Source organism: Sinohyriopsis cumingii, chromosome 16 (genome assembly GCF_028554795.1).
Source record: "Sinohyriopsis cumingii isolate HCF-2022 chromosome 16, ASM2855479v2, whole genome shotgun sequence".
NCBI lineage: Eukaryota > Metazoa > Mollusca > Bivalvia > Unionida > Unionidae > Sinohyriopsis > Sinohyriopsis cumingii.
Window position 1 is genome coordinate 51,697,229 of NC_142976.1, and position 16,504 is coordinate 51,713,732.

The 16,504-nt window shown below is 34.5% G+C and overlaps 1 protein-coding gene across 4 annotated transcripts in view; it reads right to left on the reverse strand.

Moving 5' to 3' along the window:
- Positions 1–2,741: 2,741 nt before the first annotated feature.
- The window catches only part of LOC149780398 (mechanosensory protein 2-like), a 39,029-nt gene continuing 25,266 nt past the window's right edge, over positions 2,742–16,504 (reverse strand). For all 4 annotated transcript variants that reach the window (XM_089937324.1, XM_089937322.1, XM_089937323.1 and 1 more), the window contains 4 exons: positions 11,897–12,100; positions 8,766–8,821; positions 8,043–8,121; positions 2,742–6,273 (listed from right to left, as the gene is read on the reverse strand). In XM_089937324.1, the coding sequence (XP_089793450.1) occupies positions 6,085–6,273; positions 8,043–8,121; positions 8,766–8,821; positions 11,897–12,100 (528 nt within the window). In that variant the 3' untranslated portion in view covers positions 2,742–6,084. The remainder of the gene's footprint in view (positions 6,274–8,042; positions 8,122–8,765; positions 8,822–11,896; positions 12,101–16,504) is intronic.

Below are 16,504 nucleotides of genomic sequence, written 5' to 3' on the forward strand. Positions count from 1 at the left end.
GAAAATAAACGAAGATTATCTCCCTTATTCCTTTAATTTAGCATTACATAACTGAGACTTTAACTAAGGTCCGTAGTTACCACATATATCTCCCTCCCCCCCCCCCCCATCTCTCGCTGTCGTTCTCCTTCTCTCCTAATGAAATTTTGCGATCAGATTTAAAGCAAAATTGAATTTGCATACGAAATTGGTCAGTTACTCAAGTTATGAAATATCTCCCCAACACCGACTTCCCATAATCAAACGATTAATCACTAAAATAATAGAGTTAAAACGAAATCGTAAAAACAAATGGCACATTCCCTAATTTTAAAAATAAACGCTGCTTTATATATTATCCCACTTGGTTACAACACAGCCTACAAGAAGACCGATGCCAGCCACACCTATAGCTGACAAGAAGTAAACTGTAACTTTAGATTTGACTGGTTTGCAGTTTAGAGGCCTGGTTTGTAGGGGATAGTAGGTCCTGTCCCACTGACTGTAGATTGCTTCCTTGGCGCCTTCCCACTTTCCAGGACCCTGAAGCCGCCATTGGTACGGTGTAGCCGGTCCAAATATACAATTCCAAGCCAAATGGGGATCAGTCAGCCACTGTTTCCCTAATAAATAAATAGTCAGCTTTACCTAGATCCTACCAATGGTAGTTCAGATTAGACATGTACAGTAAGCATGTCCTCCTTGTCCATTGTGTATCAATGTCCTCCTTGTCCATTGTGTATCAATGTCCTCCTTGTCCATTGTGTATCAATGTCCACATTCTCCAGGTTTTTGTTGATAGTGTCCTTACTTTGTTTTGATATGCAAGACTAGATGTGTCTTTTTCATAGTCTGAAACCACTTCTGGGTAGGACTTAAAGTTCTCTACTGATGATGACTTCATGAATGCCAGCTGGTTTCACTGAAGATTTTGCAAATAAAATTAAAATCTTTAGAAGGCAAAATGACAATTTCAAATCAAGTTTTAAGTTTTAAAGGTAACTTTTAGTACCATATTATCACTGCTTGAAATGCAATTCGAGATAACACAACTATTGTGTTGTAGAGTAACCCTTGCATAATCACACTTTGTTGTTACACTAGTATTCGATAGCAACCAAATCCCAGTTGTGCCAAAATAGTATGGGTCTGCAATTCATTTCAATTGAGTTGTGGTCATACAACTAGGAGGATATTTATATGGCCTTAAGTATTATACATTTATAATATGGCTGTTTTGTACAATTGATTTTTGCAATCTAAAATCTCGTCTTCCCTAGACAAGAAGTTTGTTAGACCACTCAATTAAAAATTGCATACTCCAGATCTCTGACTTGTAGCACATACACAGTCTTGCACACTGGTATGCTGAACCTGTCAAAATTTTACATGATCATCTACAAATGTCCAAGCAATGTGGTACACATTGGTGTCTGATATGCAAAGACCACAAAGACAATTAACAAAGCACAGCAATAATTAATTTTTGTACTCAAGATTAAGAGTCACAAAGCTACGCTGTATGTTATAAAATTCAACAGTTTTCAACGAGGTGATATAAATCTTTCAAAAGTCTAATGTCAAAGCAATGTTTGAAATAAGATATAATGTGTATATGCATACCACCATGTCGGCCAATTCTGCACGTTGGGTAATTCTGTGCAACGATATGTCTTTTCTGTAAACATTGGATCACATGCTATTCTGGGTCAAATATCGATTTTGTATCAAGAAAGAATGATCGTACTTTAATTAAGAAAAGTGATATTTATAAAGTGTAGAAAAATGTCCCACATTTTGACTCAAAAGACATGAAAATATGATTTCTAAATGTCAACATGAAGACCCACTCCATGACCTTCTTAAACCTGTAACCCAGAAAATCCTATTTACTATGTATCTTTTAGAATCATACAAATAAATACATTATACAAAAAGTGGAAAAGTATACCTTAAAAAATTTTGCATCTTAATCCAAGTTTCCAATTTTGCAAGAAGTTGTCCCACACATACAATGTTGTCTGCTACCCAACATGTCAACTTTCCGCAAGAATGGCATTCTTAAGAAATTCCCCGGTCAATGGTCTGTTTCTAAATTCTTTAGTAATTCTTCCCCATAAACAAGATGTTTTAAACATATTACACCCTATTCCCTGTTGTTTCTCTTCCACATAATAGCTTGTTTCTCTTCCACATAATAGCTTATTTTTTTATAAAATGTTGAACTTTACTAATTTTTTTTACAAGATCAGTTTAGTTTGCTTAATTACTCGTGCCATTTACTTGCATTGTTACGTCAAATTTTGTAAAACTAGCTATAAACTTGACCTAATTACTCGACTGAACTGCTGACAGAAATAGTCCAAAGTAATATATTTCATTTATACAGCCCAATGGATAAACATTACATCTTTTCAAAGCTGTGTGCATAATAGGCCGACATTTTGTGAGTCATGAAAACACGGGGGTGGTATCCCATGTGTCCAAAATTAATATTATTTTGAACAGAATATTCTGGTGACAATTGTCTCTTTTCAAATGGCAAGCATTGCAGTACTTTAATTTCATCAATTGGTCAAATTCGGTAAGCGATTTGCTTCAATAATGGAGATGGAAACCTTAGGTGCGCAGAAATGTCCGACAGCTTTGTATATGTTTCTGATGTAATAAGATATTATGTGTATATGCATATGTTTCTAATATATAAAAGTGTAGTCAATGCTAGTTGTGCTACACAATTAATAAAATAAAGAACAAAGATATATGATGTTATATTTTATTACAAAAATAATAATGATATCCTGCAATGTTTTATACATCATGTTGATTTACATATCACATTCAATGATATACAAATAGCTTTAACCATCCTTGATAAAAAGATAGTTAAGCCAGAGCTCAGTAGTTAGATTATTTAATTTTCATTTGTTTGCGAGTGTGAGTGTATCACGATAGATAGATAGATAGATGCAGAGAGAGAGTTGAAGGAGCTCTCCTCAATTATGTATAAAAAAATGCATCTGATACAAGATTTATACTATGCTAAATATCAAAATAACTTGATGCTCTCATACATTTTTGTGCAAGGTAAATCTACAAGGTTTCTATAAAACAGACATGTAATACTACCAGATTGAGACTTTTCTTTAAAAGTTTTCCAATTATCCCATCAATGTCGACATTAGCAAGAAACTAAACACAACCTATCTTGCACAGGATATCTGATGTTTCTATTGAAATGCAATAACCAAATCCCAGTTTTATGTAACCACTGTCTGATCCTTAAATTCATAACCTTCATTATCAATAATGTCTTAATCAGTGAATCATTATAATTATAACACGTTTTTCTTTTAAAAAGGTGCGAGTTCACCAGGTGAACAAGCATTATATTTGTTCTTGTTTACATGGAAATATCACCTAAAATACCTTGAAAAGCTAGGTATTTCAAAATATATATGTAAATTTCTGTTTGCTAAGTTCACTCTTGAGTCAATGTTAATCAGGTGTTGTTTTGTTTCTCAGACATATGCAGCAGCTGCCTACAAGCTTTGTTTTATTCAGAAAATTTCAAAATATATTATTACCATATTCAAATACGACTTGAGATAACACACCTATTGTGTTGTGGAGTTTTACTCTCCTCCATATCCAAATATGACTCAAGATAGCACACCTATTGTGTCGTGGAGTTTTACTCTCCTCCATATCCAAATACGACTCAAGATAACACACCTATTGTGTCGTGGAGTTTTACTCTCCTCCATATCCAAATACGACTCAAGATAACACACCTATTGTGTTGTGGAGTTTTACTCTCCTCCATATTCAAATACGACTCAAGATAGCACACCTAATGTGTTGTGGAGTTTTACTCTCCTCCATATCCAAATATGACTCAAGATAACACACCTATTGTGTTGTGGAGTTTTACTCTCCTCCATATTCAAATACAACTCGAGATAACACACCTATTGTGTTGTGGAGTTTTACACTCCTCACGCTTTATTTTTGTTACACTATTATTTGACAGCAGCTTAACCCTAGGTGCCAAAATAGTCTTTACTGTCTGTGTAGAATATTAGTCTTTAATAGTCACATCATTCCTGATCATAAGTTTTTACAATTTTCGTTACATTGCGAGTTTTTCCCACACCCCCAAAAAACAAACTGAAATTGTCATTATGAAAGCCTTAAACAATAGTCAATTAATGATAAAAGATGAAAGCATGAAGGTGCAAAATATTGGCATGTACAGATTATCCTGCTACTCTATATATTTTTGTCACGGATTAACATCGAGTGCATATTACATTAAATACTGTACTTTTTCATGATACAGTATGACTGATGGAACATTTAAGCCGTCACAGTACAAACATTTTTCTTTACACAATACTTTACAGAAGGCTGATTTAGGAGTTTTGATTAAATTCCCGTGAGCCAAACAAGTGTGATGTCACTGTGCCAAAATGCCAATAATTTATCACACTTTTATCGCTATAGCCAAGGTCAGCAATGCTGTCTTTGAATTGGACTGAAATGTTTTACCCCACCTGCTAGAGAAGGTGAGAGCCTTTTTCTTGTTCTTTTCCTGATACACAAAATTCTCCATCCTCATTCCTCCCATCAAAATTTCAGCCAAGACTATGTTATTATAGCAAGACCTATATCATGATGTGAAAATATTGGGAGAATAACCAGTCCTTACAAACATCAAAATATCTGTTTTACAAGCTCTTATTGTTTCCTGTATGTTTTATGATACATGGAATTTGAAATTATTTAATCATGGAAACTGATTTCCCTGCATGGAAGTTTTAAATTTGAAATTATTTATTATTCAAATATGTGTACTAAGTATTACACATGCAAAGTATGTTATTAAAATAATTCTTGAAGGAGATTAATGACCTGGATAAAATACATTTTGTTGTATTAAATCAAAGACATATATTAAAGGACTGAAGCAAACAAGCTTAATTCAACATTTACTAGCACAAAGACTAAACAATATTATCTGATTAACATCATTACAAGACAATCTAATCTCCTACAAAGACAAATCCAGTTTTGGTGCTGGGGATGTACATACTCAATTTAAACTTGTACTAAATGTTACAGATGAAGCTATTATATAAATACGATGAATGCAGGGCATACAAAGACATGTACATAGATGTATTATGTATAAATGAATAAAAGTAAGCATGCATATGAGCAGCATGGTTGAAAAAAAAATGGAAATAACCTTTATAAAAGTCAATAATGAAGCATACATTCTGGAATTTTATTTGTAAATGATCTAACTATAAAGTACTAAAACAATGTAATATAAAACTTTGCCTTTACTAAAAATCAACGATGATTTCTCCAAGTTTCAATCAGAAATATGGCAAAGAAAGGCAAGCATCATAAATGTATTTCATACACAAATAAGTAAAGTCATTTTCCTCTTTGATTTGGTTTGGGTCGGTGCTTTACAGCACAGCAACACAAGTAGGTTATTTAGTACCGAGGCAACTGAAGTAAAGTGTCTTGTCCACGGACACACCACTGTAGCTAACCCACCTTGCTCACTAAAAATGAAACACTAAATGATGCTACAATAACATAAAGGTCATGACTAACAGCAAGGACGTTATCTTTAAGTGAGTAATATTCTTTCAACAGATGACAATTTGACTCGGACTGTTATTATATGCTTCCAATTATAGAAAGAATGTTATATGAAAATAAAGAAATATAACACTCCACCCCCACCCCACACTCTGTCTCCTTTTCATATTGAAGCTTTGCATAAATAAAACGCTATAAAACTGTAAAATATTTGTGATACCTGAATGATGAAGAATGTAGAGAAAAAAAACCATAAGCATGCTTCCAGAAGAATTGTAAAACGAATTTGCATATAGGATTGTTTATCCTAACAATAAAATAGCTTAATAATTCATATAAAACCTCTGGTTGCAGACCGTCACAAATTAAATATCGTTCATTTGTTAGGCAATCTTCCTTAAAACACATGGTATAATAAAATGTATGCCTCTTCGTTTTTACTTTTCCATTTTATGCCACTTGAATATATATCATGATCTTTGATGTTCATTTCTTGGCAAAAGCAGACATAATATCCACTGGAAATGGGAAGATGATTGTAGAGTTTTTCTCCGCTGAGATAGAGTGAAGTGTCTGAAGGTAACGGAGCTGCAGAGCAGATGGGGACTCTGAAATAACATCAGCAGCCTCCTTCAGTGCACGTGAAGCTTTCATCTCTCCCTCAGCAGCAATAACCTGAAATTGGATTTGATGAATGTTATCATCTTCATTGCCCTCACTGTCATTGTCATTAGTGTTATCAAATATATGAATCTTGTCATTATGGTTGGTGCAATTTAAATTGAATCTACATTCTCATAATCATCCAAGTTATCACCACTGCTGTCATCATCATTGTACTTATCATATCTTCATGGTTTGATGTATCAGTAGTATCATCATCGTTATTATTACTATTATTATTATTATTATTATCATTATTGTATAGCTCTATTTGCTGCTGTTTTTTCTGAACTTAAAAAAACGTTTAATGACAGGACTTCCACCTTTTCAGACATGTAATCAATTATCACTGAAATACTGGCAATACACTCATATACCTTAGCAGACATGTAATCAATTATCACTGAAATACTGGCAATACACTCATGTACCTTAGCAGACATGTAATCAATTATCACTGAAATACTGGCAATACACTCATGTACCTTAGCAGACATGTAATCAATTATCACTGAAATACTGGCAATACACTTATGTACCTTAGCAGACATGTAATCAATTATCACTGAAATACTGGCAATACACTCATGTACCTTAGCAGACATGTAATCAATTATCACTGAAATACTGGCAATACACTCATGTACCTTAGCAGACATGTAATCAATTATCACTGAAATACTGGCAATACACTCATGTACCTTAGCAGACATGTAATCAATTATCACTGAAATACTGGCAATACACTCATGTACCTTAGCAGACATGTAATCAATTATCACTGAAATACTGGCAATACACTCATGTACCTTAGCAGACATGTAATCAATTATCACTGAAATACTGGCAATACACTCATGTACCTTAGCAGACATGTAATCAATTATCACTGAAATACTGGCAATACACTCATGTACCTTAGCAGACATGTAATCAATTATCACTGAAATACTGGCAATACACTTATGTACCTTAGCAGACATGTAATCAATTATCACTGAAATACTGGCAATACACTCATGTACCTTAGCAGACATGTAATCAATTATCACTGAAATACTGGCAATACACTTATGTACCTTAGCAGACATGTAATCAATTATCACTGAAATACTGGCAATACACTTATGTACCTTAGCAGACATGTAATCAATTATCACTGAAATACTGGCAATACACTCATGTACCTTAGCAGACATGTAATCAATTATCACTGAAATACTGGCAATACACTTATGTACCTTAGCAGACATGTAATCAATTATCACTGAAATACTGGCAATACACTTATGTACCTTAGCAGACATGTAATCAATTATCACTGAAATACTGGCAATACACTCATGTACCTTAGCAGACATGTAATCAATTATCACTGAAATACTGGCAATACACTTATGTACCTTAGCAGACATGTAATCAATTATCACTGAAATACTGGCAATACACTCATGTACCTTAGCAGACATGTAATCAATTATCACTGAAATACTGGCAATACACTCATGTACCTTAGCAGACATGTAATCAATTATCACTGAAATACTGGCAATACACTCATGTACCTTAGCAGACATGTAATCAATTATCACTGAAATACTGGTAATACACTTATGTACCTTAGCAGACATGTAATCAATTATCACTGAAATACTGGCAATACACTCATGTACCTTAGCAGACATGTAATCAATTATCACTGAAATACTGGCAATACACTCATGTACCTTAGCAGACATGTAATCAATTATCACTGAAATACTGGCAATACACTCATGTACCTTAGCACGTGCTTCACGTCCTGCCTCTGCCTCAGCTGCCATGGCTCTCTGCATTTGAATCGGGAGACGGACATCTTTCCTATAATAGCAGAAAATGGACTCGTAATGAAAAACAAGTTTCAAAAGCATGTATCCATAACAATGCTTTAGACTAAAGTTAAAATAAAGCTATCTACTTGGATCCATAATTTAAGCTATGACCCAAAAGGGATATATTAAGAGTAAATAATATGGTACATACATAATTGCTTGTACAAACGTCTGTCCTGCAATTATTGGGCAAAGGAAAAACAACATCTAGTGTATATCAAAAAGATTTATTTTACCTTTCTCAATTCATCTTCTCTGTATTGGGTGGTGTAATTTAGTTTTTAGGTTACCTTCATAGCTTCTACAATAAGATATGGTCACTTCTGAATCAATCTGACTAAAACTGAAGAAACGATTATTCGCACAATGGAAATTAATGACTTGTCACATGGTGGAAAATAAGGACTTGTCCCACTATGGAAAACAAAGATTTGTCCCACTATGGAAAATAACGGTTTGTCCCACTATGGAAAATAAAGACTTGTCTCACTATGGAAAATAAGGACTCGTCACACTATGGAAAATAAGGACTTCTCCCACTATGGAAAATAAAGACCTGACCCACTATGGAAAATAAAGATTTGTCCCACCATGGAAAATAAGTTATAGGCAGTAAGGCCAAATAGTACTTACATTTCAACTCTCTCGACCTTTACACCCCAAGGATCAGTAGCATGGTCTAACACTTCCTACAATAATAATAGTAGTATTAGTTGTAGCTTGAAAATCAGATCAGATGGAAGTTTTCTTCTCTGACTGTTACAGAAGTAAATAAGTAATATAGATGGACTTTTCATAATCAGTTATCATTTCTTGTATTCCTCATACACTGAGTGTCTCATAAGACAAAACAAGTAAAACAAATGAGTCACTATTCTCTGCTAGGGACATCACAATTTTAAAACAATATCAAAGTTACTGCATGTGTGAAATCTACCCAGGAGTGTTGAATTAATTAAGAACAGACCTTTCAAGAATATCTTAAGAAGATTGCATAAGGCCATAATATGATCATTTACATTACAATTATGTTGGCAATGAGATGATTATGTGAAGGTACAAGAGATTTTGTCTGCTGATTAGACAATACCAGCCTTTACAACTGTACACCCCTGATTCTTTGCTTTCATCTTGATATGCACAAGATGTCTTTTAAGACTTTTAGTTCTTAGTAAGCAACAATAGGTGGATCTTTGAATAACAACTTTCAACAGGCAGTTAAGTGGGTAATGTGTCCGTGTCTCCAGAATTTATGTTACATCTGTGACATCTAGACAGTACGCTGTTACAAAAGAAATATGATTTTGGCAGTTACTATCCAAGCTTCATATCTGATTTGATTGGCATGGTCAGTAGCCTCAGCTTTTCTAAAGCAGGATCCATAGTTCTATTCTTGTATCATCTTCTTTTACACATCTAGGATGATAAGAGGCTTTTGCTTTCATGTTTATGGTTATGTCTGATATGTGAAAGATGCTGATGGGAATCCATCAGTTTGCAATGTAGGTTTCTGTGTGTCTATCACTTAATATAAATAAAGAGCTTAGGAACATTCTGGACTTGAGTGATCACTCCATCTTGAATTTGATGGTGGGATGAGAATGTTTAGCAAGGCTCCCAAAAAACTGCTTCAGGTGCCAGTGTATTCCTATCTATCTTCTCTGTACTCCTCATAAACATGTTGGCACATGTGTACCATTTTCGATGCCAATTTCTATACACCTGATATTACATTAGTGAAGACAACAATGGCATTCACACGCTTCCTTGCATGCTTGTTTGCTCTAGACAGGTTTCTACAGATGGAGCAAAACTGTCTTTGATTATCTCTGCTGTTTTTCTTTTACTATTTTTTTTCATTTCTATTTTGCTTGGATCTTTTTGTTGTTTTTTGTTCTGGTTTTTAGCTGATGTTCTTTCCTGGCATTTAAAACCTTGTAAGGTAAAAACATTCTCCACTTCTGAATCAACCATTTTAAAGTTAGAGAATTTTCATAGGCCCATTGATCTAAATGAAAAATACTGGCCAACTAGATTGTCTTCAATTAGCATACTGAATAATGAAAAAAAAACATACATGAAAGTGCATTAAGTGTATATAGGTGAAGACCTGTGTATTTCTTTTAAGACCTTCCACCAACGTTTCCTAGTCCAAAGAACTGAATCAATAAATCAGACATCTGGTATTGTCTGTCAGAGATAAAGATTGATTTTGTGAAATAAAAGGGTCAAAGGTTATCAAAACCATGTTAATTTCAGGCTAACCTTCTGATACAGAGACAGAGAGAGAGAGACCAAATGCATGTACATGATCTTATGATAATTAACATGGTATAAATTTTTAATTCATTAATTTATCATTCTTTGACCTTGTACATGTTCAAAATCTTCTGAGCACACACTCATGTCTTATAAACAGTAATTCAGTCCCATGTTATTTACATCTGTAGAGTTTTTATTTAAATAAAAATATTAACTTGATACATTTCAAAACTATGCCTTTGATATATATTGTTTCAGAGACAGAGCGAGAGAGAGAGAGAAAGCACAAATTGTATTATACATAAATCAGTTGGCAATATTTCCAAACATGTTCAAAGAAAATGGTTGGTTTATATAGATCATTGCTGTAGTAACACTTTAATAATTCTTCGATCAATGACCTTGCCTGATGGACACAAAGTGGCTAATATTCAAATACTGATTTTCTATTATCTTATACTATTTCTAACAATATTTTGATTTTTGTGAGATAACGATACACTACACTGGTTGAAAAATAAACTTAAAACTGCACATCTGCATGTCCTGTAATCTCCCTCTCACATACACACACATGAATGTTGGTTTTCAGTTGTGCGAATTTCAGCTAAGAATGATTTCACTGTCCATGATAAAGCTCAGGGCCTTAATAGAGTCTGCACTAAGTGCCCCATAACTTGATTTCATAAAACTGTCATGGTTTCTATCTTCAGAATTAACCACACCTATGAATGATCTAAACACACTTTTAGTATGATGTACTTATTTGAGGATAGTGTACAAGCATTAATTCTTCCCTGAGTGATTGAATTATGCTAAAACACTATATATTATTGAATAACATTATGGAAATGTTTTCCACTGAGGCACATCTGCTTTCTTTGCTGGTGAAAGAAATGTATTCTTGTTGCATGGAATGTTAATTTCTTTGCTGAATGTAGAAATAGATTTTAAGTTAGGAATTTGTAATTGATGAAATTTATCTTCTTGGCTCTCTTTTTATTTTTTTCTGTTTTGCCTTGTGAATTTTGTATTCTCTATAGATGTACACATTAGTAGTAAATCAGAAGAAAAACCTGAATTAAAACACCATTAACATAGAATCTGCAAATGAACCCCTCTGCATTAACTTAAGAAATCTGTGCTCTTGCTAACATCTACTATATTTTGGTCTGATGAATGACCAATGACCAAGGTGGCCACAATGACTGATGAATGACCAATGACTGAGATGGCCACAATGACTGATGAATGACCAATGACCGAGGTGGCCACAATGACTGATGAATAACCAATGACCAAGGTGGCCACAATGACTGATGAATGACCAATGACTGAGGTGGCCTGGCACAATGACTTATGAATGACCAATGACTGAGGTGGCCACAATGACTGATGAATGACCAATGACCGAGGTGGAAACAATGACTGATCTGAGATTAAAGTGAAATATGTTCAAGATCAGATTGTTGTTAGAACACAGTCCTGAATTTCATACATACCTGCATATTATGGCTGATGCTCTCTCTGTCAGTCAGGAGCTCACTCAGCAGTTTGGTACCCAGGATGTTACGTAAAGTGGTGGCTGCCAACAGCTTGGTAGATTGGTGAGCATTCTCAACATTAATTATGGACATTGTGGCATCAAACACTCGGGCGTAAATGACAGCATCAACAGCAACCGTTACGGAGTCTTTTGTAAGGATCTGAAATTCCATGAAGAATGAGAAAGCAGTTATAATTTGTTATTGAGATGGGTTTGCTGTATTCTTTGACCTTAACACAGTAGATATCTTTTGGTCAAAACGTGCAAAGTAGTGGGGCAGTAACAGCAATGTAGTAGTAGTATTAGTAGTAGCAGTTGCCATTTTAATGTTGCTTTAGTCATCATGTTAGTGGTGTATTTATAAGACAGAGAGGTGAATAAAAATGATGAGGAAAAGGAAAAAAGAGTAATGTAATTTCATTTTCATGCAAGAAAGTATATATATTTTAAGTGTTAGCACACCTGCATGTTTCTAAAGTATTATCATCTCTTGTAAAGGTATACAAAACAAAAACAAGATCGTTTGTAAATTTTCTAAATCACCAACGTTAACTGCAGGGGTACATGGAAGCAATTCTTGCACATATACACTGGTAGAACCATCACAATAAATGTTTACTCCAATCAATTATATGTATTTTAACAATGCAAGCTCAGACAAATTATTTATTTTAATTTCTATACAACATAAATAATTGCACTCAACTGTAATGTGGTAGTACTGACAGTTGCCACAGAGGAACTAATATTTCATGCATTTAAAATAAAGGCAATGATCTGTGTATGAATTGTAGAGATACATCTCAATGCTCCTAATGACCTTGCATTCCTGCCAACTTTGTAACAAAAACAGATGAAGAATATATTGTACTAGGCAAATGAATTAACACTAACGTAAACATCACTAATAACCAAAATTATCAACTCTGCAGACTCAGTTGAAACTTTTGATGTCGCTAATGGTCCATCTGTACAACGGTATGGTCTGTCTGTACAATGGTCTTGTCTGTCTTTACAATGGTCTGTCTGTCTTTACAATGGACTGTCTGTACAGTGGTCTTGTCTGTCTGTACAATGGTCTGTCTGTACAATGGATTGTCTGTACAATGGTCTTGTCTGTCTTTACAATGGTCTGTCTGTACAATGGACTGTCAGTACAATGGACTTGTCTGTCTGTACAATGGACTGTCTGTACAAAGTCCTGATGATAATCAAAAACATAAGACTCTGGATGAACACAATTAAATGTGGAAAGAAAATGGAGATAACAAATTTTTAAATATTGGTATGGATGACTGTTAAAATGTCCACATCTATGTTCCAAGTTTTAGAGATACTGTCTGGTCTTTGCTTGTCTTCTATAGCAAGGACAGAAAAACCAATGGAAACTATGTTTGCTTAAATTTAACCCACTACAGATGACATGAAACAATAAACTAGATACTCTGAAAAAAAGAAGAGAAATAAAAAAACACTCTAAGTTTCCCTTTGGATATAGTGTCCTCCTTTGTCTGCAAGGTGATATATTATGATGTCAACTAAGAAATGTTTGTTGTCCAGGGAATTAAATGCTTCATGGTCTATTTTTGTTTTCTAATTTCATGTGTTTGTTTTTGCAATCATATCATTATGTTTTTTATCTTACAGGTCTTGTCTAATGCTGTAAAGTGCTTAGAGCTTCTAAAGATAAGGCGCTATACAAAGTCCTCATTATTATTATTATTATTATTATTATTTTCATGTTATACATTGTATGACTAAACAAGTCAGTAAATTCATTTCTTTGTAATATTCCTTGTTATTGCATAATCAATACTTGCACATGTAACATTTTATATTTCTTCATAACACATTTTTGTGTTCGTTTGGAAACTTTCTTTTCACCTTCACCAGTCCTGCATACAGTGATGTATGACTGGCACCATTTTTATTTAGGATTCATTGAAAAATCCCCGTCATAATGAGCACCCATTCTTGACTTTAATCCTAATCCCCAAACTCTCACAATTGTGATCTGGTTGGATTATCTTTATCCTTTGATTATCCAAGTATTTATTATTTTATTAATCTGTGGTGAACCAAACATGTGGTCCTTTTGATAATCCCTAATGTCATAAAAGTTGGTGTTCTCTTTCATAATGCTGTAAATGTTTGCATCTGAAACTGTATTTGTAATAAGCAGTCCCCTTTTTTAATCATATTTGTTTTTTAGCTTGTTGTAATACAAATTATCTATTAACCATTCTGATACCTGTAACACTGTCAATAAGCAGTCCCCTTTTTTTATCATCTTTGTTTTTTAGCTTGTTGTAATACAATTATCCATTAACCATTCTGATACCTGGAACACTGTCAATAAGCAGTCCCCTTTTGTATCAAAATTTGCCCATGGTAAGAATCCGATTTTGTGTCCGGATTTTAGACTTTTTGGTCTCAGATCTAAGGCAAACCGGTATGAACTGCATACAGACAGATGAAACTTTGCAAAAAGTAGGATAAGATGGGCATTTGGTATAAAAAGTGGTCTCGATACAAAAATAATGGCTCCGTTTAGCAAAGAGAAAGAGAGAAAAAAAAAGAACTCCAACTTTTACCCTTCTGCTCATGCACGAGCCAAATAGCCAACAAAAAATGATGTTTCTAACACAACTAGGCAGTATGTTATTGAAAGATCACCTGGAATTTGGTGTTTTCGGATCTATTCAGAAATAACTTTCAAAATGTGTTTCCTACTCGATTTTCAGGCGAAAATGACAAAAACCTCCAGGGGTTAATGTGTTAAGACCAAAATCACATTATTAGAGATCGTTTGGTGAAAACAGCATGCAAATATGACCAATGATTCAGTAGGAGCAGTCGTAATTAGATTTTTAATATGGCCATACTGGCAGCCCCATTGGCATTCTGAACCAACCAGATATTGTAAGAGGTTTTATGGTCAAAGCCCCATATCAATATGACCATTGTTTTTGGTCAGAGGCCCATATCAAAATGACCATTGTTTTGGTCAAAGCCCTATAACAATATGACCATTGTTTTTGGTCAAAGCCCCATATCAATATGACCATTGTTTTTGGTCAAAGCCCTATATCAATATGACCATTGTTTTTGGTCAAAGCCCCACATCAAAATGACCATTGTTTTTGGTCAAAGCCCCACATCAATATGACCTTTGTTTTTGGTCAAAGCCCTATATCAATATGACCATTGTTTTTGGTCAAAGCCCCATATCAATATGACCATTGTTTTTGGTCAAAGCCCTATACCAATATGACCATTGTTTTTGGTCAAAGCCCCATATCAATATGACCATTGTTTTTGGTCAAAGCCCTATATTAATATGACCATTGTTTTTGGTCAAAGCCCCATATCAATATGACCATTGTTTTTGGTCAAAGCCCTACATCAATATGACCGTAAATTTGGAGTCAAAGCCCCATATCAATATTAATATTGTTTTTGAGTCCAAGACACATATCAATATAACCATTGTTTATGGGTCAAAGCCCCATATCAATGTGGCCATTGTTTTTTGGTCAAAGCCCCATATCAATATGACCATTTTGGGGGGTCAAAGCCACATGTCAATATTACCATTGTTTTTTAGTCCAAGACCCATATTAATATAACCATTGTTTATGGGTCAAAGACCCATATCAATATGACCATTGTTTCAGAAGGAATAGTGATAACAAGATTTTTTAAGATAGCTGCCGCTGATGTCAGATGGCATCATTTTTATTAACGTCCAACTGGTGATCACAAGTATATATTTGGTGAAAATCCCATTTCATTATGATCATCCATCACGGATAGGTAGCAATAACAGAATTTTCAAAGATGGCTGCTATGGTGGCCATGCTGGATGTCAGGTCATCACCATTTTCATTTACGATAAAATCAACATTATAATAAGTTTTCTGGTGAAACTTTCCACATATATTTGACTATCCATTTAGCAAGATTTTCAAAATAGCCTTGTGGGGCCCCGAGTGGCCGAGTGGTCTAAAGCGCTCTTCATTACGGATCACTGCCATCTCACCTCTGTCTGCGGCGGTTCGAGTCTAAGATTCAGCCAATGTGGGCATGTGAGAAAGCTTGCCAGTAGCTTCTCGAGGGTCGGTGGTTCTTTCTGGGGTTTTCCGGGTTCTTCCTCCACCATTAATACTGGCCGCCATGTATAGCCTATCGTGCTGAAAAATGGCATTAAACCCCACAACAACAACAACAACAACAACAAAATGGCCTTATTGCAGGTCAGATGAGTACCACTTTCATATCATCTAGATATCATAATATTATTTCTGGCAAAAAATCCACTTCAACTCATAAGGTACAATAGCTCCCTTAGCAGCCATATTAGTGTTCTGATAGGACCAGTTAGACCTTGGTGAGAATGTTTATGTAAAATTTCAAGGTAATCCTCCAAGTAGTTTAGGAGGAATTACAATCATATACATTGTGTGCTAATGGACAGACAGCCAGATGGATGGATGAGAGACAACCAGCCATCCAATCAATTCTTCTGGACAACAACCAGTGGAGCGTTAATTTACTATATCAA